General features: G+C 48.9%; 1 protein-coding gene across 4 annotated transcripts in view; it reads right to left on the reverse strand.

Moving 5' to 3' along the window:
* Positions 1 to 23,737, reverse strand: part of TENM4 (teneurin transmembrane protein 4) — a 718,843-nt gene that overhangs the window by 103,396 nt on the left and 591,710 nt on the right. For all 4 annotated transcript variants that reach the window (XM_087868192.1, XM_087868189.1, XM_087868191.1 and 1 more), the window contains 2 exons: positions 19,238 to 19,423; positions 3,984 to 4,130 (listed from right to left, as the gene is read on the reverse strand). In XM_087868192.1, the coding sequence (XP_087724318.1) occupies positions 3,984 to 4,130; positions 19,238 to 19,423 (333 nt within the window). The remainder of the gene's footprint in view (positions 1 to 3,983; positions 4,131 to 19,237; positions 19,424 to 23,737) is intronic.

The raw sequence follows: 23,737 nt of genomic DNA on the forward strand, positions 1-23,737 counted from the left end.
GTTCTTAATGAAGCTTGAAATTCAGGTTTAAGTTAGAAAGGACTGCTCTAAGCCTAGCAAACTGGGGAAGAAGAGAAACCGATAGTTTCCAGATAACTTGAAGAGCCACAGCTGGGTATTCGATGGCACCACGAGTCTGAGGCCTGGGTGTACTATAAAGCTCTAATGTGGCCAGACCTTGTAGACGAGGGCGGTTTCTGCCACCCCTCAGCTGCGCGACTTTCCTCATTATACAGAACAGGAAGGGGATCATAACACCACAGCCATGGAGCGTGTGGGGTGGATGCACAGTTGTTTGCAAACTGAACTGACACACGAATGATCCTTCTCAGCCCCGGCCAGCTTTGGGAAAACTGTGGCAGCCTGTTTAAACTTGAGGAAGTACTCACGGTGCCTTTCTAGGGGGAGGATGAATCACTGTAAGGCAGGAGAGCTCCCGGGTCACAGGGCCGTGTGGAATGGCTCAAGAGTCTTGGGTCCTAGTCCAGGGCACGTTACCGACTTTGTGTGTGACTCTGACGTGTGTGGTGTAACACCCCCTTCCTACAACACGCAGGGGGTAGAAGGAGGGAGCTGGAGTCCCTGTTCTGTGTCTCTTCCAGTCCTGATACTCGACGTTCAACTCTGCTAATCCCTGCTCCAAGCTCCTGAGTCACGTCAGCCAACAACAGTCACTCCGCTACACTCTAGCACTTTCCCCTGCACCCTGACTTCTTTATCTGGGAATCTGCTGCGTCCACATCATGGCTGAAAGAAAGGCATTTATTCCATTCTCCCTCCACTAGATTTAGTTGTTAGGATAGCAACTTCGTCCAAATGACAGGGCTTCCTGAGGGAGAAAGACCGGGCTACGTTCGCTGGTTCTTTATACTCTCTCAGAAAGGAACATGGTGCCTTGCAGACGGCAGGAGCCCAGCAAATGTGTGATCCGACTGAACTGAAAACAGCGCAGTGCTAAATATGGCTCACTCCTGTGATGCCTTGTATGGCCTGCCCCATTTCTCCCCCCACGAAAACCATCCCTATTTGGCCAAGACCCAGAGCAATAGGCCAGTGAGGATAGCCTTGCCCTCTTCAGGGCTGGGGGCCAGTCTACTCCCTGTGGTTATTTCATCTGTGCTACCCTGCGAAGCAGGGATCTTGTGCATCCTCTCCTTGGCTGCCCCGATGGGTGGAGAGCCCACCTAACTGAGAGGACTGTGGGGGAGACGTTTCCTCATTTCACAGGTGAGAACCCAAGGCTCCCCCAACAATCTGGTCTCCCCAGCTAGTTGTCTTCCCAACCATGATGGCCCATGGATGTCTTTCTGGCTAGACTGGAAGCCTCATAGGACAGGGACCATATCACAGTTCCCAGTAGGGGACTCAGGCATTTGATAATATCAGTTCAATGACTGGATGCTCCTTCCCCCGGCGATGACCCCACCGCGAATCTAACCGCAGGCTGCTTATCTCTCCCTCCAGACTGTGAACTGCACAAGGGCAGGGACTGTGCCTTATTTGTCTCTGAAGCCCCAGGACGTAGGATGGGGCCTGATGCCTAGCAGACATTCAGTTACTGTTTGTTGAGTGAGTCAACGAACTCAGGTTGTAATGCTATTGCATGGCTTTGCTGAGAGATGCATAAAAGCTCATTCCAGTCTCTAACATGCTCTATAAATGCAAGAGGTATCATCTCCCGCAACTGAGGATTTTCTGACCGTTCTTTCCCAGTCCCTGCTGGTTCATCTCCCAGAGCAGCTGGAGGAGACTCCATTTCCCTGGGGTCTGGGTCAACCCTGTTTCCTATGATGGGAAGCTCTTTCACCCACCAGAGCTGTGGGGCTTTGGGCTCTTGCATGCTCAGGCCCCGTGTAACACTGAGTTCTAGCCCCGGGAGAGCTGGCTGAATGATGGCCAACGGGAAACACAGGTATTGTGCTTCATGTGAGGGAACAGACGGACCTTGTTGTAGAACCTATTCTTGTATGTGTGCCCTTCCCCCACATTTCTCAAGGACACTCTGTTCTTCTGCTGCCCAGATGTTCAACAGCTGTTTGAAGGCTTTGGCCAAGACCCTGCCTTCTTGACAGGGGAAGGACTTCACGGTGCAGCTCTTGTCCCCTTTCCTTCTCATTACATGAAGATATTGTTGGTCGTGAGAATTGCATCTACCGGCAAGTAAAGGAGAAGGTTGAGGAGTGATGCAGATAATTTGGGCCGACATCTCTCCTATGAAGAGCAAATATTATTGTACTTTTTCTTGCCTGAAGACAGGGATGCTTGGGGTCCTTCTGTACCTTGCCCTGCCTTTGTCCATGATGATCTCTGACCAGAAAGCGCTTCCCTTTCCAGGAAACACCTGCCTACTCAAGTATCACCTTCCTGCCGAATGCTTCCCTGCTCCCGCACCAACAATACAGAACTCTGCACGGCACTCGCACTGTCCACTAGCACTTGACCGTGGGTTTTTCCCTCCCCATCTGAATTCCTGGAGCGCAGAGACAAGACTCGGTCACCTCCGTGCCCAGCCTAGGGTCTGGCCCCCTAGGACGAACTCTGGATATTTACGGAGCACAAGAATTGATGGACTCGGTAAGTTTCAGGTGGATGGAGGGACATTTCAAGCCTGCAAGGTCTCAAGAGGAGAACTTGGACCTACTGTCCCTGCCTAGCTACCAAGGCTCAACCCCACGAGCTCCTGGTGGACAACTATTCCACTGGGCCCAGACCTGGGTGCATAGGCCTGATCAGCTCCTGGACGCGGGCAGCAGGTAGAGGGGCTGAAAGCCAGTTTGGACCAAGATTGGCGGTCTGAAGTAGCCCTTTCCAGGCTGCTGGAGCCAAAGGAAGGCAAATGAATGAGAATAACCACAATATGCACACACGGCCTTTTAATCAGTACGGTGCTCTGAGGTTGCAGAGCCATTCTAAGTAGAAAAGTCCCAGAGGTTGGGGTGCAGAGTAGGTGGTCTGCTGATTCCCTACTCTGTGCTGTATACTTACAAAGTCCCCGAGCATCTGTGTGGAGGAGCTGCACAAACACGTTTGGAGCAGGCCAGCTGTCAGGCCATCGTTAGAAAGGAAGGGTCGGTGGCTTCAAATTTTTTTCGTTACTCTGTCTTTTTAATCTCTCCTACTAACCCTCTGAGATTAGGAGAGTCAGGAAGAATAAACCCGTCTTCCAAGAGGGAGAGTAGAGCACATCGTGATTATATTTCTCCAAGTAACACAACAGAAAAAAGAAGGCTAATTCTGGGACCAATACAAGGGTTGGAATGGTTCTCGTAATCCAACTGCCCCTTTTCATAAATAGGGAGTGTGAGGCCCAGAGACACCAAGCAACTTGCTTAGGGATACACAGGGGATCAATAGGGATTGGAACCCTGGTCTCTTCTCCTGCAGCTCAGAAACGTTCCATAAGACGAGGCCTCTCTTCCGTAGGGTCTGGACTGTGTTGCACTTGAAAAAACCCTATTAACTAAGACCAATTCTATTATAAACCCAGAGGGACAGAGGGTGTGGGGACAAAGGTGGCTTGGTGAGGGTTACCACATACAGGGGAGAAGCCATGTCAAACAAAGGTAACTCAGCCTCCCTCTGCCGGGGGAGCTTCCTTTCTGCCACTTTCTGTAATACAAAACGGGATGGGCTCTTCTCGTCCATTTCTAGTGAGGGGGATTGCATAGCTTTGCCAGGCAACCCGTCTCACTATTGAATTGCTGGAAAATTCTTCCTTCCATATGCCTTCTTCCCTCCACTGGCTGTCAGATGGCCATTAATTTCATTTACGTTAGTTCATTTAAATTAATTAAGATGGAACAACGAGAGACATGTACTCACCCCTTCGACCACATGTGCAGTTTTATGCCCACCCTGCAGGCCTCCCTGCCTGGACAGCTGGTGTGCTGCTGGCTTGTGGGCTCAGTGACGCCCACCCACCGCCCTGGCCCCCACCCCACCCCCGCCAGAGCTGCACTGGGTCCCCGGTGCCAGAGCCTTACCTCCATCGTTGTCTTTGCCGTCACCACAGGCGGTTTCCATGGATGTGTCACAGCCCGCTCCTCTCCAGCCCAGCTGGCAGATGCAGTGCCAGCCATTCAGGTCCAAGGTACATCTTCCATTGCCATTGCACAAGCCAGGGCAGCCCTCTGCAAGGCAAAGCACACAGCATCGAGGTCTGATCGTCTGCAGCCACCTGCAGTCACACACACTCACGCTCGTCCTGCCTGCTCAGAAAGTGCTCTCACTCCACCAGCAGGTTGATGCCCTCAGCACCCAGGGAGGCCGGGATCTCTGGGAACTGCCATGTTGCCAAGAGTGCAACTGAGACTCATGTGTGGAAGGACTCGCTAAGGCCGCACGATGAGGAGGTGGCATGGTTGGGAAGTGGTGGGGATAGGTCTGAAACACACCTTCTGCACCAAAGTCCCCCCTTTCAGAAGTGATTGGGATTCCCAAGGGAGAATTAGTGGATGGGAGCCTGACAGAAGGTGACGGATGGAAACTTTTGCCTGATCCCTGCTCCATGGTCACTCTTGTGTGTTTTTCCTGTTTCTGGGGGCTGTTTGGAACAAAGGAATCACCTCTCCATTTACTCCTAACGTTCCTTCAGCATTTCTGGGTCTCATTCTAGAAGGGATATCCTTTTTTCAGCACTTGTTCCTGGGTCAAGTACTGTTGTACTATTACTCGTACTGGACCCTAGCTTTTCATTTATTTTGTCCCGTTTTCTCCTCAACAACCGTCTTTGCTTTGAGGAAGGGCCCTTGGGTCTTTTCCTTCCCACCTTATCTATTGCCACTAGGAAGAAGGTTCTGCGCGCAGAGGACCCCAACAACTGCCGTGGGACAGACTCGCTAGGGCTGTCCAATTGCAAATGCAGGTATGGGCAGGCTGTCCTTCCCCAATTTGGTTCATCTGTACATGCGCGTGCCTGTCATTTATCAAGAACCTTCTCTGGGCTAGCGCTGGGGGTACGGAGATGAATAAGATCGGCTTCTTATTCTGGAGGAGCATGCAGCCTATCTGAGGAGACAGATTCATATAAGCAAAGTATTTCACTGCTAAACGTCCTCAGGGAGATGTACAAAGTCTGGTGGGAACCCGATACGGGAGCGGCCATCTGTCTGAGAGAGCCCCGGGTGATCGCATGAAGAAGGCTCAGGCGATGTTTAGAGTCTGCCTTGGTTCTGCTTTGCCCACGTCATAGGGTAGGGAGTTACCCTTACTGGGCAAGCAGATTTACAGGGTTTTTATGACCACCCTTCTAAACCCTTCTTTCTGAGTTCATGGCTCAGAAATCTAGGTTTGAGAATCTGTTAAGTTCCACGGTTCACTTCGGCCTCTATTTGGCCCTTGGTTTTCATTCCAGCCTTCATTTTAACACCTGCCAACTCCTTCCTCAGAGTGGCTATCAAAAAACACCTTTCCCTGGCCTACCTTCTGTGTCTTCTCTCTGGCCCTGCTCAGTCAGGGAAGGGTATGGACGTGAAAGTCATCTATAAAACTTAATTTATTATTATGAGCAGCAAACGGCTACAAATATGGCTACAAAGTAAATTTTCTGCTACGAAATAACTGAAAATTGACGCCTTATTCTTAAATGGGACCAGTGTGAAGGTAGCTGTCCCACCCAAGACGTAGGCCAAGGCAGGGACGCCCCGAATGACCCATCAATTAGAATATAAAACTTTAGTGTTTCAAGGCCTGTCGGTAGCTGACTTTTATTACAAAGTAAAAGAAAAGAACGTGTTCATTTGTATTTGAGACGTTCAGACATCAGCCAGTCAATCACTCTGGTCACCGTGCTTGTCATTCAGAGGAAGAAACCGTATTGACTGTGCACTCCAAGGCTAGGAGGGATCCTGGCAGAAGTTTAGAAGCAAATGTGAACTCTGTGGTCTTTGCACAGCAGAAGCCTGCTGGGAAGGGTGGGAGGCCACCAGCATGGCTCCCCCACAGGTGACCGGGACAGCAGTCGTGCAAGCGTAGGAGCAGTGCCATGGCACGCAGGTGACCAGCCGGCCATCTGGCCCGGCTCCCAGCACCAGCCACTCTTCCTGGCCCAAACAACTCCAGACCCCTTCTTTCCCCAACTAGTCCCATCTAAATGTTTATCCATCCAGAGGGGGCTGCCTTTCAACGGAGCCTCATTTGTATCTGAAATCAGTCTTAGAGGAAGGAAGTCGAGTCCCATTGTTAAGAATGGTAGTAGACTGCTTTCTCTTGCTCCATGATGTAGCCTCCCGTCAGTGGCAAAGTGTACAAGTTTGGACGCCCTACCAGTGTGGTTCGCCTCTCGGTGGCTTCTATGACCTTATTTAATCTCTTTGAGCCTCAGCCTGCTCATACACGGGGTTGCTCAGGGGATTAAATGAGATCATGTATGCGTGAGGCACAAAGCCCGACCTACAGCTTAAGGACAGTATATGAATCTTCTAAAAGGCATACAGTATCATGAGTTGTACCCAGAACCTTCCATAGGGCTCACAGCATGGCAACATCGGAACCTGAGGCACTTGTCTAGATCAGAGTCAGCCAACTTTGTCTCTGAAGGTCCAGATAATAAATATTTTAGGCTTGTGAGCTATAGGGTCTCTGTTGCAATTACTCAAATCTACTATCGTGGAGGGAAAGCAGCCAGACGTAACTTACCAACGAATGACGGCTCTGTTCTGATAAAACTTTATTTACAAAAATAGGTGATGGGCCAGGTTTGGTTTGTGCGCTGTAGTTTGCCACCTCCTGGCTTAGAGGCTTCGGGACAGCAATATAGTGACAGCTGCCATCTACTGAGGGTCTACCATGGCTTGCCACTGTGCTAGACACTTCACACATATCACTTTTAAATAACTTTGTTATTTTTCCAGATCCTGATTTTCTAAGGCCGTTCCAGTTTCACACCATTTAATCCTGAATTGTAATTTAAAACCGTGTGCTGTAACACAGTGTGGACTTTGGAACTGGGCAGACCTCAATTCAAATCCCCATGCTACCTTTCTAGTTACTACCCACGGGATGACTGGCAAATTATCTAACTCTCTCTTGTATTATCTCTCTCAGTATTATCATCTGTAAAGTGGAGGTAATGCCTAACCCAAAGAGTTGCTGAGAAGATTAATGAGATAATGTATGTTAATTATCTAGCACGGTAGGTAACATAAGTAGGCATTCAATAAGTGATAGATGCTATTATTATTAGTATTGAATTGACTTGTCTTAATGTTGTATAACTTCACTGAGAAGTTCACAAACCAGAACATAGCCTTTGCCAGGCCCAACTGTATCAATGTTTGGGTCAAGAGCTATGGTTCTCATAATACAAACCTTGCCAAAGAGAGCCGAGACAAGCCCAACGACGTGGTCAAGGGGGTTAACATGCAGCTCAGTGGGAGGCAGCAGGATGGGTTCAGGGCCGTGAGTCCCAGCCCAGGCCCACCACTTCGTGCTTTCCTAGTGCTCTGTCCTCCTTGGTAGCAAGTGTCCCAAGTATACGTAAATTATTAATTTTGCAATTAGTTTAATGTCTTATTCCCTCCATTAGGATATGAAATCCATAAAGGCAATGTTGGCTTTAAGCCAGTGCCTTGCACATAGCAGGTGCTCAAAGGGTATTTGTTGAAATGAATCAATGAATGAGACAGGAGACCTAGATTGTTGTAACCTGCTGCCTAACTTGTGGGATCTCTGCAAAGTTACTTGTCCTCTTTTGGACTCAGTTTTCTTATCTATAAAATGAAGGTTCAGATGAGATGCCGTGTTTGGTCCTTCCAGTACAACCGACCCAATAGAGAGGGTGAAAACAACTGTAATTTTGATGATATTGTTCTTAATTTCAACAAACTTTACTCAGCACCTACTGGATGCCAGGCAGGTATGTGTCAATTCTAGGGCACACAGAGATGAGATACACTCTCTGCCCTCGATAATTTTATATTCTATTTACCTATACTTTACTTTGTCCCAGGAAGGACTTACAATGGGTCTCATACTCTCAAACAAAATGTCTCAAAGTGAATTTTGCAGAATGCCAGTTCTATGAGGTCCTCAAAAACAAGCTTCTGTGGTCAAGTAAGTTTGGAAAATATTTTATCCTATAATCTCATTCTAGAAAGTCACACCGAATATTAATACATTAAAGGCTCCAAGGGTCTTACAATAAAGAAACTTGCTTATTGGATTATCAGAACATTTTCCAATTTGACCTCAGCCCTTTCTTTCCCCTATAACCACTTAAAATAATGTGGAATATTCCATTCCACAAAGCCCTGTCTGGGAACCCCTGCTCCAGTGAGCTCGTCTTAGCACAGGATGCCGCATGCACACTTTCTGCTCAGAGACTGCCTGAGGGGGCGGGTGTCCCCGGGGAGAAGAAGCTCTATATGTGAAATCACAGGAACACTTTAAATACCGTTAGCTTCTTCAAATGGACCAAGCTATACCCTGGGGGTCTGCACTGTCCTATCGGTTTCAGGGTTTCAGAGGGACTCTGAGTACCTGTGGGTTAAATGAGGTTTGCTCTCAGCCAGCAGTCTGCTTCTGGAGTACTCACACCCCCATTAGCCGGTATGAGGAAGCCTCCTCTGGGGTGACTTGCTGACTTTCTTAAAGCAACATGCCCATCCTTACCCACCACTAAAGCCCATTAATTCTACAAACTCTGAAACTCATCAATAATTCAGAGAACCCAACTGACATTAACGATCCCCTCTGGAAGGACTCACATCAGGCATTTGCTAGAGCCCAAATAATGTGATTTCAAGGTTTAGAGAAGGCCTGAGCTTTTCAAAAGAAAAGATGCCCTTTAAATGACAAGGGACCACTTTATCTTCAGCCTTCTGTGTAAGCCTATGGAGAAGTCCCCTTGAAGCTAGCATCAGGTATGACAGGAAGACTTTCCGAATCCTTGAGGATAGTTTTTAGTGAAGTGGCAAAGGGGCTGTGTATTAACCCTATCATGTATCAGAATGTCCCATTTCTTTATGGTTCTCTTCCCAGTCCTCCTGTACTTTTTCACCCCTACACTCACTTCCCTAGACAAGGTCACCATCATCTCCCACCTCGATGATGGCAAGAGTCTCCTAATTGGCCTGTTTGCCCCCAAATGTTCCCCCTCAACTCTTTTTTCTCCCCAGTATGGCCAGACTAATCCTTCCAAATCACAAATGTCATCAAGCCACCATCCTGCTTGTATAACCTTTAGCGGCTTTCTCATCTGCTTCTGCTAAAGTTCACAATCTTGGTCTACAAGGCACTCCCGAAATCGGGCAGCTCTTCTTGCTAAGTGGGCCTTGGACATCTCCTGTCATAACCCTCATCACACTCATTGGAATTAGTTGTTTTATTAGTGTCTACTCTGCTGACCGCCAGGAATACAAGAATAGGAAGCATTTCTGTTGTGTGGTATCCACCTTTTCTGGCACTTAGGAGGAGTTCAACATATCTGTTAAGTGCATGTTGTTTCTTCAGTCTCTACTGATGCAAGTGGAAAACAAAGAACAAACGTCGGCTTGTCTTTGCCGGCATGATACTGTACTCTGACAAGTCCTGAGTGTGCACGGTACAGGTCTCTGAAATATACACATACATATATATATATTTAGGATTAGTATCCATTTTACCAGAAAGTCAGCAGGATGGGGGCCTGGTTCAAACCTAGATTTTGGTGAAAAAAAAAATTTCTCTTTTAAAGGAAGTTTTGATTTATTGGCCTAATCCAAATAAAGGTCTGGTGATCTTTTCTGAACTAAAGATCAGAACAAGTGGTTTCAGATAGATTATGTATCACCTCCTGGTGAGGGTGCCAGTTTGGAAGACACGGTTTGGAGGAAGAATATTGGAAATTATGGGACATTCTTGGTGAATGGTAATAGAAGATAGAATGTTGGAAACACGGATTAGGTCAGGAAATTCAAAATCCTGGCTCTGCCACTCACTACAAGGGTAACCCAGGGTGGGCCCCTTACCTTCCTCAACTTCAATTTCCTTTTCCAATAAAATGAGTATAGTTCTATCTGCTCCCTTAAAAAAAAATTCAAAGGACTTAAGACTCACAGATATGAAAAAAATTTAGATAGTAGGAAAAAATTCTACGAAATAGATGGTAACATTATTAAATTTAATCCATCCTGAAGATTCCTCTGATAATGATTATGTGTGAAATACCTATTTTAAAGAGGCTCACAGGGACTTCTCTCTCTTGCCAGAATGACTATATTTTCAGTTGAAGACCAGCATGTATAATGCAAGGAACCCTGCTTCTCAACACCAGGCATCCATCTGATGGGCCCCACTGACACCCTTCCTGTACTTGGCAAAGATGTTCTGGTTGGAAAGCATTCAGTCACTTCTGTTTCCCCCAAAACCTTTCCCTAAGTTTTTAAACAGCAGTTGCTGTCTCTTATTAAAAGCTGATTGAGCCATTTTCTTTACAATTTCAAAAATGACTCTGGCTAATGAAGTTCTCCAAATTAAGGGTGAGGATGAAAATACAATGATAAAATAGCATCGCTAACATTTATCGAGCATCGTCCTGCCCGTGTGCTAAGCATGCATGTTACATTCATTATTTTGCTTAATTCTAATGCCTCCCCTATGAGGTAGGTCCTGTTACCAAGTTCACTGTACAAGGACTCCCAAGTGAAGGGAGGTTAAGTAACTTGCCCAAGGTCACCCAGTCCGTTTACTGGTGGACCCGGGATTCATTCTCAGGCAGTCTGACTCGGAAGTATTTGTCCTTAACCACTGAGCACGTCCTCTGGGCCAGGTGATGTGTTAGGACTTCTGGATAAAACGATGAATATGGCAGGATATTTCTCCTCAGGGGGCTTGGAGGCTTTTAGGGGCACACATATCTTATCTTTCCCAGACTTATTCTTAGAGGAATCAGGACTATTTGGAAAATGGGCCACTAGCTAATTAATGAAGATGTTGAAAATGGAATTACTGTGCCTGTAGGGAACACTCCTCAAACGTAAAACTTACCAAACTCGGGCCTTCCCTGAACAGGAAAACAAGCCCAAACAAAGAGACCACCCACTCCCCGAGGCCAGGGGTCTGTCTCCCCAACTGCCCAGAGCCTGTCACAGCATCCAGCATCCAGCACTAGCACTAGCGGGGGCTTCGGACGCGCTCGCTGGATGAATGAGCATGACGCGTAACGTAGCTGTTCAGACTTCTTAGCTTGCGCTGGGGCCTCTCCCAGGCCACCCACCCTGGTGCTCAGTATCTTAATTCTGATGGCCTAGGGGCTGTCAGGGATGGGCAGAAAGAGTGAGGGGTGTATGTGTGTGTGGGGAGGGAAGGACAACAGCACAATGTAATGTCACAAACGGACTGAGCACTTTGGGGGGGAAGAATGACGCTCCAGGTGTATCGACCCCCTGTGACCAAAAACCCACCCTCTGGGCGTCGAATGCTGTGGTGGCAGCGTCTAGACAGCATGCTTCTGGGGTGTATATACATCGCTTATATACACATTTCTTCTTTTTTGCTCATACACAAACACACACACAAAGGCAATAGGAAAATAGAGGAAGGAAGACCATACCTTTCACTACCCTATCCAGATAGTGCGCTTGGGGAATAAAAGACAGGACATGTAAGGTAGGCTCAAGTAAGTGCAACACTGCCTGCCACGGAACCATGCCAGGTGCTCAGGGGACACGGGGGGGGGGATGAGCCCCATGTTTGGGACAGACCTGCCATGGCGGGGAAAACAAAACCAAAGACAAGATGACACGAGAGAGAAGGAGGGAGAGCAAGCACATTCTCCAGGAAGGGTCAAAAGGAACTTCAACTCATTCTATGATCCAGGGGTTTGGAAAGGTGATGATATAGAAGACATATGGATAGGGAAAACAGGAGAGAAAGGAGGACGGGAAGCTGCAAACGTGGCCATGCTCCTGCTCTGTCAGGTGTGTTCAACTTTATGGAAGACTAGAACTTGCCCTTTGTCTACCCAGAGCAGCGTCCAACTTCCGTGTGGGGGCAGCAGCCACATAAGAACAAGTGCTCCCTGCCTGGGCAGCGGGGCTTCCAGGGAGCTGGAACTCAGACAGGTGTAAACTTGGGATCATGTCTGATATGCACTAGGGAAGTGGGCCGAGGCTTTGGTCAAATATACCGCCAGATTATCTGTTTGCCATTCTTGAACTGGCCATGGACACGTGTGCCCACGCAGACTTGTATGCAGAATGCTTGGTGTTCTAAGTAAGATGCATTTCTCCTTGGTGCATCTTACAGAGAATGTAAGGTGCAGGTCAATGGATGTCACTGTGAAAACAAGAAAAAGAAAAGAAAACCTGGCCACTTCTCAATGCTTGTTAACTCGAAAGGCAGAATGATGTATGCTCTGTTTTCCAATGGAAGGGTCGCATCCAAGCACTGACTTACTTGGCACTCTAAGGATTTGCTTCTCTGCGAGGATGGGTGTCAAATGTTGCTCTGAAATTAACTCCACGGTGCATTCATGTGGCTGGGTGTTGAAAGCAGGGCAGTCCTCTTTGCTCCCAGCATCAATCAGTAGTATATCTCATCTTCCCCACCTGGCCTCCTCATAGCTGTTTGAGGGGCTTCCTTCCCACCCCTCTCTCTATAGCTCCCCCACATGTGCTCCCACAGTGGCTGGACCAATGGCTGTCTCCTGAAGGGCCTGATGCTTTCTGCCAGGCAGGCCTCCGTCCTCAGCTTGATTTCATACACGAATCCAAAGCCCACTAGCTGGACTGGACTGCAATGCTGGGGCCTTATGTGGAAGCCCTAGGGATCTAGAAACTGCAAGAACATTCTTCCTTTCTTATAAAAAATATACACTTTATTTTTTCAGTCCTCTGGGTAGAAGAGACACTGTTGCTGGTCGTCAATATATATTTGCCTCAAAAGACGGGCGGATGAGAGGCTATGTTTCTAGTTGAGGTTTCCATGTGGTCTTTGTTTCTAGATGAAATATGCTCCTGGAGACTGCACAGCCAAGTGGAAAATTGGGAAATGGAGATTTTAACTGGGCCTGCGTGCTCCGCCTTCATTCTTATAGATGCTATGGAGTCCATGAGAGCACGAGACAGAAGAAAGGAAAGTGGAGGAGAATGGCATATTAAAGCAAGAGCGCATAAACAAAGCTGTGACATGCCGAACAATTAGAGAGAGGGCCGGCGCACTGGTAGCTCGGCCCAGGAAGCATCTCTGGCTAAGGTGAAGGCTCTCGATTCTTGGTTCATCTGTCACGCTTGTCTTAGTCAAGCTCATTCATCTCATGTTTCAGGGTGACCTAAAATTTCTTAGACATCACCTCCCGTGATATGTCATCTGAGAACAATAATACACAGGATCTCCTGGACCTCCTGGCTCATCTGGTGCTCTTAGCTTTCAGATCTGTTGAGTTTTGCAGAGTCGTGATCACAGATTGTTGTAATAACTGAACCCAGCCACAGAAGAGCCAGAGTTTCTCTCACGGGGTTGGAAAGGATGGCGAGGCTGGGGAGACACCATCATTGGGATCCAAGTGGCCATACCGCCATGCAGCATCCACTTGGAGGGAGTTCTCTCACCAACAAAACCTTGCTTCTCTCCAAACTTAATGGTGATATCCTGGCTCTGGTGACAGCGACAGACTATACCTCCTCTGTAGGCTAGCCTCCCCAAGCCTGGGGCTGACTTCACAGAGCTCTCGAACCTAATGCCATTTTTTTTGTTGCTATTGTTTTGCCATTTCATTTTTAAGAACAATTTCATAATAAAGATCTTTATTAAATGTAAATATGTTTCTAATACCTTTAAAAAGTGCTTACTAATTTTTCCAGGTCATGGGCAGGACGAACAGCCAGCAGAAGTGACTGAGGCACTCAGGCTGCAATCAGCGCTGTGGGTTTCAGGAGACAAAACTGGGCATTCGAAACTTCAAATTCCGGCTCCACAAATCACTGTACTTTCCAGCGCAGTGACCTTGAGCCACACTGTGGGTCCAGAAGCTGATAACGGCCAGTCAATACCAAATCCAAGAGTCTTCTGGGAACAGAATAGAGCCGTCTTCTAGTAGAGACAGAAGGGGTAACTGGATCTTTGAAGTCCAACGCCATTTATTTACAAAAGCCACATGCGGAAGTCCATACTGTTGTCCATGCTTCCATTGTTTGAAAATCTTGGTACATATGCCCTTGAGTACAGCCACTTAAAAATCCACCATGATTTTAAAATAATAACTTTCAGGAAAGATGACACAAAGTCCATGAGTTTGTATTGTGGATGGTGGATTCAGGACTTCACAAAATTCCCTCCTCTTTCTCCTCAGGACTTCGGGATAAAGACAGTGACAGCAGAGTCATCTTTCCTCTCAGGCCATGCTGATTTTTTCAACATTGCACAAATGTTTCTTATGCCCCTTCTCTATTCCTGTCACTATGCAAGTAGCTAGAGATATCGGTGGTGCACTGCTATTTATGACACAGACTCTGAGCCTTTGGCATGAGTCTGTGAGGTCTTAGATCGCTTCAGCATTTCTATGGCAAGCTTCTTTGCTTTGCCTGCCCCCAAACAAGTTTCCAAAAGTTTCTCTTAGGGTAATCCCAAGAAACTTCAGGGGCCCCTATCAAAGGCTGTGGAGAGCAGGGCATGCAGCTCTTTGTTGTCCTTCTCTGGAAGCCTCAGCTGACTCTAACAGCTGTATCATCGGTACACCTCAGGCCAGATTAAACAAGGATCCTTACAGCCGGTGATGGTTAGGGTGCTTATAATCATGTAACTCCTTTCGATGTTTGACAAACCACCAAAGAGATGTTCCTGTTAAGATCTTGGATACATTAATCCCCTTCACTTTGGATGAAGGATCAATGGCCAGCGGCACCCACCTAAGAGGGACTCACAAAGCCTTACTAACCTCCTTCCAGTTGGCCACCCCTACCACATGTGGGCTAACATCTCCCAGAACCAACGACTCATCAAGCTCTTGCTCTGGTAACCTGGAGTAGACCCCTGTCCACTTTCTCTCATCCTTGCCAGCATCTGTCCTGTCAGGTCACAGGTCCTGTTGTGAGAGAGTGCTCTGAAGCGTGAGGACAGCGTTATCACACAGGCTCTGACACCTTGTGAGGGTCTTGTAAGCTCTCAGTTAAGGACTGTCTGATTACAAACGAGAAACCTGAGAGCTACCATTCGAAAGTGGACAAAGGACTCCGGAAGACTGTGTGGCCTTTCTTTATAATCTCTTTTTATCGTGAAGTCAGGCTGGGCTCACTGGAACAACTGCACCATCACAGTACTATTTTGACCTTTACTCCCCGAGGAGGATTTGTGTAAGAATCAAGATTTATACGATTGGACAGCTCTCCTGAAGCCTAGTAAATAATTCTGTGTATCTGGCATCTTGAACAATCACAGCTTTGGGGTCAAGGTTGGAATTTTACAGATGTAATCAGAAGCTGGCATTTCCCACACGTGTTTTGAGACTTTATAAAAAAGGGGCGCCGAAGTGAATAAAATGACGATTGTCGAAGTGATCAAAAATGATAGTACCGTTTTCAAAGAAACAGGAAAAAAATTAGACACCTTCTCAAATTTAACTATGATTTTTAGCTTTTTCAAAAGAATTGGGAGGTCAAGCCCCCGACTTGAGACCCATGAAATTCCTGGAAAAGACATCCCTGAACATACTTTTGATGACTCTGTGTTGACCATATACTTAAGAAATAGAGCCACACTTGAGAAATAGAGCTACGTCAATTCATCTTACCTTAACGTTTGGATTAGGAAAACTGAGTTTCATATATGCGACTGGGAGCATGACTGACAAGTTAGACTGAAAATGAAAAATCCCTTCTTATTAGTGGGATATTTTTAGGAGCAGGATAACTCAGTTTTGGGATGATGGCTGTGCAGTTCTGTGGCCAGTGGAGGAGGAGGCCAGAACTTTGTCACCCCTGGAGGCCTCCTCCAGCCTCCCCCATGCTGTGATTCATGGAAGGAGAAAACAAAGCCCCTAGCAACCAGGTGGTCTGCCCACAGCGCTTCCACCAAAGACCTTTCTTAAAGATGCAAAGAGACAGGTAATTCCCAATATAAGGAATTAGGATTCAATGTGAATAGTCTTGCTTTTTGACAAAAATGCTGTCATTAAAGAGGATGCTACCATCCATTTCCCTTTTGTTCTGAAAGCCAACCTCCTCTGGAGAAAAATCAAGTAGCTTCCATAAAAGAAAAGATGGACTGAAGCCTCTGACAGGAGATATTTAATTCCTACTATAATAATCTGCTTGGGGAAATGTCACTGGGGTGAAAAGATTCTTATGCTGGGGACTTGACCATAAGGAGCCCAGACTTGTCTTGGTGTTTATGCCAGCTGACAGGTCAGGAAACCATTCTTTCCTGTTTATGGAGGCAGCGGTGTGTAAATAAACAGGCCCTCCACTCTTGCTTCTACCGCGTGGAGGTCTCTGCATCAGTGTCGAGGATTCCAGCTTTTTCTCTGGCACAGAACGTAACTATACTCCAGCACATGAACCAGCTGCGTTATAATGACCTCTTGTATAGTAATGAAATCTGATAGCACGAGAAAATGTAACCCTTTGAATTTCTAACTTTTTACCCCAACAGTTTTTTTCTTTTCCTAAATGATCTTCAAAGGGAGTGAAGCTCCTTGGAAACATAAGAAGGTGCTTCTTGTTCCCATCAAAGGCTAAAAAGGGATTTCTCCTCATTTCTATTCCGAAAGGAAAAAGAAGGCACCGCCATTGTTTCCCTCCTTTGCCTCTCCTACCGCTTCCCCTGCACTGAACCAGGTGACCGGAGCATTCCTTCAGCACTAAGGTGTTGGGTTTCTCACTGGGGATGCAGGTGGCCACAGGCAGAGACCCACAGAGAGCAAGTTGCCATGCGGGGAGATTAGACAGGGACAGAGGAAATGCTCACCACAAAATGAAAGGTAATAGAATTCCGAGCCAACGTCCTTTCATCTGAGCCACTATGACTAGTCCATTACTTCTTCAATGTCCTATGACATTTTTCTGGTCTTTGTGACTGTCAACCTCCCTCTTGAATCGTGCACATTTACCCTGATGCATTTCTTATCTGGAGGGCAGAGAGCATCTGCAATCCCAAGGAGGAATGTGCTCTTAACGAGTGACAGTGGGTGTGCGGGTGCGCAGGGCTGGGGGTGGGGTGGGAGGGGATGGGAGGGGGATGCTTTGACTTCTTGGCATCCAAACACACGGGCTATTCTTCAGGCCAGGCTGAGGCATATCCCTCCACAAGACACTAGGTGCAGCACAGCTGCTCACCAGCCCAGGCATGAATCATCTGCGATTGGGCCCAGGGCTGAGTTCCTGAAATCCCTCAGCATCATTTGACTGAGATGCTTTTATCTGATAAAAGTCTGCCATCCATAAACTTTCTGGAACTTGATAAGGTGAGCTGAGGACTCTGTAATTAACTGATGGAAAACAGGATGTACTCTCTCTGAGCTCTGCCTTTGGTTTTAATAGGGATGGCCCGCCCTTCGGGTGGGGAGGCTGAAAGGTCAGCCTGTCCTCAGTCACGGGGAAAAGTGAGGATGAGGGGAAAGTGGGGTTTAAAGAAGAGGGCCCCGCGAATGATGAGGGCCATTTCTCATGCACGGTTGTTAAGGGCCATTGTAAGTTTGGATGACATGGACATGAAGAAGCTGCCCAGAAGGGCGCATTAAGTCACTGAGGCACCTTCGCTGGGGACAAAGTGGGGAGGGCTGCCCTGGGCTCCGGAGCGGCTCTGTGAGGAGTCTGGGGTGGGCACCTAGGTTTGCAACTCGGAGCGCAATGGTAATGAGGAGCCGCAGCCCCCCAAGGATGTGAGCCCGATGCCTCGTAGAAAACCCGGACTCTGCCTGTGGGCCGCAGAGCAAGCTGGTGGTACGGAGACCCTGCACTGAGGCTCTGGAAACCGAGCCTCAAATTCCTGTCCTACTTCTCACGAGCTAAGTGTCCTCAAGCCTCAGGTCCCTGAGAAGGAGGGAATAACACGCGTGCCTTCACAGGGGGACGCTGTGGAGTATGAGATAATGCAGTTAAAAGCCCTTAGCACAGGCTTGGCACATTGTAAACACTCAAAAATCAGAAGCCATTATTATTGTTAATAAACACAAGGGCTTCCACCGCCGTTTATCACCAGAGTGGTGTTGTGGGCGTGGGGATGATGAATATAGATTATTTCAGATTGCAAAACAGAAGGAATGAAGCCAAAAAAAAAAAAAAAAAAAAAAAGGAGAAAAGCAGTGGCTCCATTTGCTCAAAATTCCTCTGTCCCTCAAAAGGTCTGGGGCTCGTCTCCCAGTTTCTGTAAGACCTAAGAGGTGACGTTTGAGCTGGAGAGGCACCCAGAATCCGGCCTTCCAAAGCCATGTGCTTGCCATCTAATCACAGACCCTCCGTTTGGAAAAAATGGAAGGGGAAGGAGTTAAAGCACACACACAAACCAGTTGATTCAATAGAGAGCTTTTGGTGAGTGCTCCTTCCAGGATAATAAGCCAAGCAAACGTCTGGCTGTGCTTAAGATCAACGAAAGCAGAAGGCAAAGCAGGAAGAAGGGAGTGGAGTGGTCGGCTTGGTCCGAGAGCTGCCAATGGTGCTGCTTCGGCAGGGGCGCTGTGAGGAGCCCCCAGAGAGCAGCGAGGAGACAAATGCAGACAGGATGGGGGCTGCGGACAGGGGAGGGAGGGATCCAGGCCTGATGGGAGGCAGATGTGGCCCGGGGCCTGTGGGAAGCTTTTCCCAGGATTCCGGGCCTGTCTCGCAGCTCAGGCCTAGGTGGCCGGAGGGTGTGGGGGGCTGAGAGCCAAGCCTAAGCCCTCCAACCAGGTCACGAGTTTGATCATAATGGCCACACTACCGAGCACTGTACTCGGTGCCAGCCTGTGCTGCGCTCTTTATAGGCATATGATCCCCATTTTATAGGTGAGCAGACCGAGGCTCAGAGACGCGTTGGGACAGCCCACAGCTGCTAAGTGGTGGTCGTGTGCCCTGCTCCCGACCCCCAGCTCCTCAGCACAGAGCCCTACTGCATCTGGCCCAGGAAGGAAACGCAGCAAGGCACGCGAACCAGCTAACGCACATCTGGGAAATGCAGACTGGGAGGGAAAAGGTTAAAAATGCCCAATTGTGAGTTTAAGTCCAATCGCTGCTGGGAAATGCCAACCATAATGTCGCCAGATGAAAGGACTTTGTGCCCAGCTCCCACATGCGGACAGAGGCAGCATGCGCCCCACAGCAGACCCCCGGGACTGGGCCCGCCATACCGATGGTGCAGTGCTCGCCGTTCCAGCCTGGGCTGCACTCGCACTTGCCGTCGCGGCAGGTCCCGTGCTCCGCACAGCGCGGGTGGCAGGCCCGCTGGTCGCAAGCCGCCCCCATCCAGCCTTCCTCGCAGCGGCAGTTGCCCCCCACGCAGACACCGTGGCCCCCACAGTCGGCAGCACAGATCTCTGTGAGGAGGATGGCAGGGGAGGGAGGGGAGAGAATAAACACATTTTGAGCCGGTCATTGTTGGGAACAAGGGTCACACTTGGCTACCTACCTTGGCTCCTGGGAGGGACCGATCCAGATTCCAGAGGCTTGGGAGGCTAATCTCCCGGAACAATGACCCTTGGGTGAGAACAACTCTCCAGGCAAAAGCCCGTCCTGAGCCCGATTCCCTTCCCAAAAGAGGCCGATGGAAGGGCTCTGCTCTGTTTGCTTTCCCCTCCTGCCAGCCTGTCCCCGCTTTTGTGCTCGCCATGTCCAAGGGGGACCGGCCTTCTGAACAGATGTGAGGAAAAGTCAAATTTAATTAAAAACTGGTTATGTGTGAAAACAAAGTGAGGACGAGTCCCCGATGGCTGAGGGAAGTGCTCGTGGTCTGGCGCCAGCACGTGCAGGGGTCCGGGGCCGCATTTCCTTCCAGCCCTGACTGTCCTTGAGGCGGGGTGAAAGGGCGGTCCCCTGCACCCCGGCTGGGGGGGACTCTGGGGGCTGGTTCTGTGTTTTTGTTGCCTGTGCCCGTCTTCCTGCACACTGCCTTGCCACTCCAACTCCAAGCACCACCTCCATGGCCCTTCAGATCCAAAGCAAATAGCTGGGGGACTGCGTCACAGCCAGAGTCGAGGCACCCAGCCCTTCACAAAGGCCCGTCTGTGAGCCGGTGCAGAACACACATGGCCCAATTCACAAGCCCCTCAGGCGCAGGGCCCGTGACAGCTTCCCAGTTACACAGGCAGAGGTGGTGAAGGCTCCGGCATGGGGTTTAGAAAACAGGTTGAGCGGCCGTGGCCGCGGATGCTCTCTGCCAGGGCTGTCGACGGAGACCCTGCCTGCAGTCTGTGCCTTATGGCCCGACAGTCTTCAAATGAAAACCCCAATGCTTTTGTTCTCTTGCAAACTAAATTAACTGGCACTGTGTCAGGTTGCATTTGCCCGTGACAGCTTGGAAGATTCCAAGCTATATTCCTAGTTTGGAAGCTACTAATAGTCTAGCTATTTTTGAAAAAGGAGATAAATCAAAATTAGATCTCAGAGGCTTAGATCTTCCATATCAACCTACAAGGCAATGGCTAGGATGTTTGCAAATTCAAAAAAACAAACGAAAAACCACAACACAACAGTTGAGTCACCATTTATGGGGTGTCCCTATGTCCGACGCCTTGTCAGGCACACTACCTGGGAAGGGACACACGACACGCAGGGACACACTGGATTTCTCAGCTGCCCAGAGAAGAAGGGTCCACTGTCAAATGGGTGCAGAGAGCCCTGACCTGGAGCCGGGGGCCCCCGGGTTCTGTGCCAGGCTCAGCAGCTTCTGAGCTGTGAGACGGGAGGCAGGGTCCTTGACGTCAGGGGTGTATCGAGTGTGGGCAGTGACGACGAATCCTCACAGTCCTCAGAGCGCGCTCGGTGAGGGGCAAGCTAGAAAAGGGCCTGGCAGAGATGCCGAACTCAAGGAAGGTTTCTCAGGACAGTGAACTTCAGACTCGGAGCCCAAGGACCCGGTGTGCAAGGCCCGTGCCTGCTCAGCCACTCATCTGCTGTGTGACCTCGGGGATGTCACTTCCCCTTACTGGGTGTTGGGTTTCCTCATCTACTTTGGGGGTGGGGGGGACTCTGATGGCCTCTAAGGTCTCTTCTGGCTCTAAGCCTGTGGGAGTCTGTGATGTAAACACCCTCCATGTGACACAGCATAATCTACACCCAAGGCCCAGCTCAAGGGTCTCTCCTTCTCTGAGAAGTCCGTGACTCACCCTGTGGTTATTCTCTTGTTCCTGGCCCTTCCATATTACATGGTAAACTGGTTTTCTGTTTCTGTGCCTGTCCTGCTTCAGACTAGGGATATCAGAGGCTGGACCGGATTCTCCTGATCGCCTCTTTGCTTGGTACCTGGGACAGAGCTAGGTACAGAACAGACCCTTAACTGAAGTTTGCGATAAGGGGTGAATCCACCTGTGCCTGGGGCTACAGGTGGCCTGAGAATGCAAAACAATTCATTAACACCCTGCTCAGCCTGGCTGAGGGTCAGTCCCAGCCTGTCTGGGCATTAGGAAAACCTGCCAGGTTGGGGTGGGGCTGTGGGCTAGCATCACTATATCCAGCAGCCCTCCAGGAATGCAGCTGTCTCAGGACATTCTTGGAGCTTCCTTCCCTTTCTCATACAGACAACGTCTGGACACAGAATGATAATCTCCAGGCCCCAGGCCTTCCAAAGTCCTGTCTCTGAAATTTCTAACCCTTCTGCACAGCAGTGACCCCTGGTGACTCTGGAGGCAGGGCGTGCCTCAAGGCTGGAACTTTCCCCTGAGACCTGGGAGGGACGATTAGTTAAGCATTTGTTTGGTTTTACTCAGCACTTTTTCCAGGTGGCGGTTTATGGTGTAAAAGTAAACAGCAAACAGCGCTTCTATTCACTGAGGTGTGAGCCAGCAGAGGGACAGGCTGCTGGGGCCAAAGCCTTGGTGTTTTCAGGCAGCAGAGCACACAGAGTTCAAGGGGGTCTAGAGCAGAAGGGGCAGCCTTTCCCCAGCATTTGCCTGACTTGAGGCCTTGGCTAACACGTAGGCCATTCCTACATTAATTAATCTGAAGGCAGTGTGGATGAAAGAGCGTGAGACTTCGATGTGGTTCCAAATATGTTCTACCAGTTATGTGACCTTAGGCAACCTATCCGATGGCTGAATTTCGTTTCCTCCTTCTGTAAAATGGGGATGGTGGCAGCACCCCTTCGGGGGGGGGGGGAGCCTGATACAAGGTAGGTATCAGTGCATTCATACTGATTCGTTCATTCTTCCAGTAGTATTCCAAGCATGCCTACTATGTGCTCAAGACCATGGCTGGTGCTCGGAATACACAGAAAAACCAGACCTAATCTCTGTCCTCTGGGAGATCAGAATCCGGACGAAGCTCAACCCGGTCCTGGAATCCCAGAAAGATCCAAGTCATCCGCGGTGGTTCGTGCCGCACCTTCCTGCTGATACGCAGCGGAGAAAACACCACGAACCTTAGAATCAGACAGATTTGGGCGTCACCCTTGGCTTTTCCACTTATTGGCTGGGTGAGCTGCAAGTTGTAAGTTATGAAATTCACTGAGCCTCACTTTCTATTTCTGCGAAACAGGTATAATAATTCCCATTCCATCCATCTCACAGGGTTGGTGTTAGATCAAACGAGGTAATGTGTGGGGAAAGTCATTTCTGGCTTAATAACTGACACTTACATCAGGTTGTAGAGTTTACGAAGCACTGTTCGTATATAATTTCTCATTGAACTATCGCAACAGTGCTGTCAGAACCCCTGGTTACTATCTTCCCTAGAGGTGAGGCTACTGCCGACACGCAGAGAGCGAGCAGAGTCCACAGGGTCATGTGATCACCTGGCGCTTCTCCCTCGTTTTGACAAGTCTCAGACCACCGTGCGGACAGACATTATAAGATTAAGGAAACTGATCAGCGAAGAGGCAGGCTCTCCTTGTGGGGACCTCCTGGCTCTTCTAGCAGATCTGTCTCCTTTTCTGGTCCTGTTGCTTATCTTTTGTTACATCCAGGTCAGCCCCTGAATCTATGTGAAATGAGATGAGATGCCCTACGTAGAATCTCCCAGACACTCAGGCTCACTTTTGTCATCTGGAGACTGCTGGGCTGTCCATCCAAAGCCTCCGTTTCCTCGCCAGTTTACACTAGACATGGTCTCCTGGCATGAAGCTAAGGTGGCCTGGTGGCTGGGCACCTCTCCATCAGCCTTTTACAAGCTGGGTTGTGAGCTCTTACACATTTTAATGGAAGGGGCCCGAACAGGGTGACCTTGATGTTTATGGGGTGCTAACTGATGGCAACACAACCTGTCAGTGTTCAGGTTCTCCTCTGCAGATGGCCCCTCTGCTTGCGTGGGAGACGCACTGACTCTGATGGGAGCAGAAATCGGAGCTGCTACTTTATCATTTGGCCTCGAGTTGTAGGCTCTGTTGTTATTTTTCTTATCTGTCTCACCTTTTTCCCCCCCTTGAAATAAAAGGAACAGCTTTAGTTTTCCTTCTTGATTTTGCTTTGACATTAAAGCAGACAGAACTTCCCAGAGGATTGCTGGAAACGAAATAGGACGATGCTGAAGAATGGGCTTCAACAGGTCATCTGCTCCTTACGTAACATAAGGGGGACTCTGTGAAATTTGGGTCACTGCTCCTCTCCAGTCCCCGGTGCCTGACGAGTAATGTGGGGATGACGCCAACAACTGGAGAGGGCTGTTGCAGGAATTTCTCTCACTTGTTTAATTTCTTGAGT

The sequence above is a fragment of the Ursus americanus genome, chromosome 16, assembly GCF_024610735.1.
Source record: "Ursus americanus isolate L20-20 chromosome 16, mUrsAme1.1.p, whole genome shotgun sequence".
NCBI lineage: Eukaryota > Metazoa > Chordata > Mammalia > Carnivora > Ursidae > Ursus > Ursus americanus.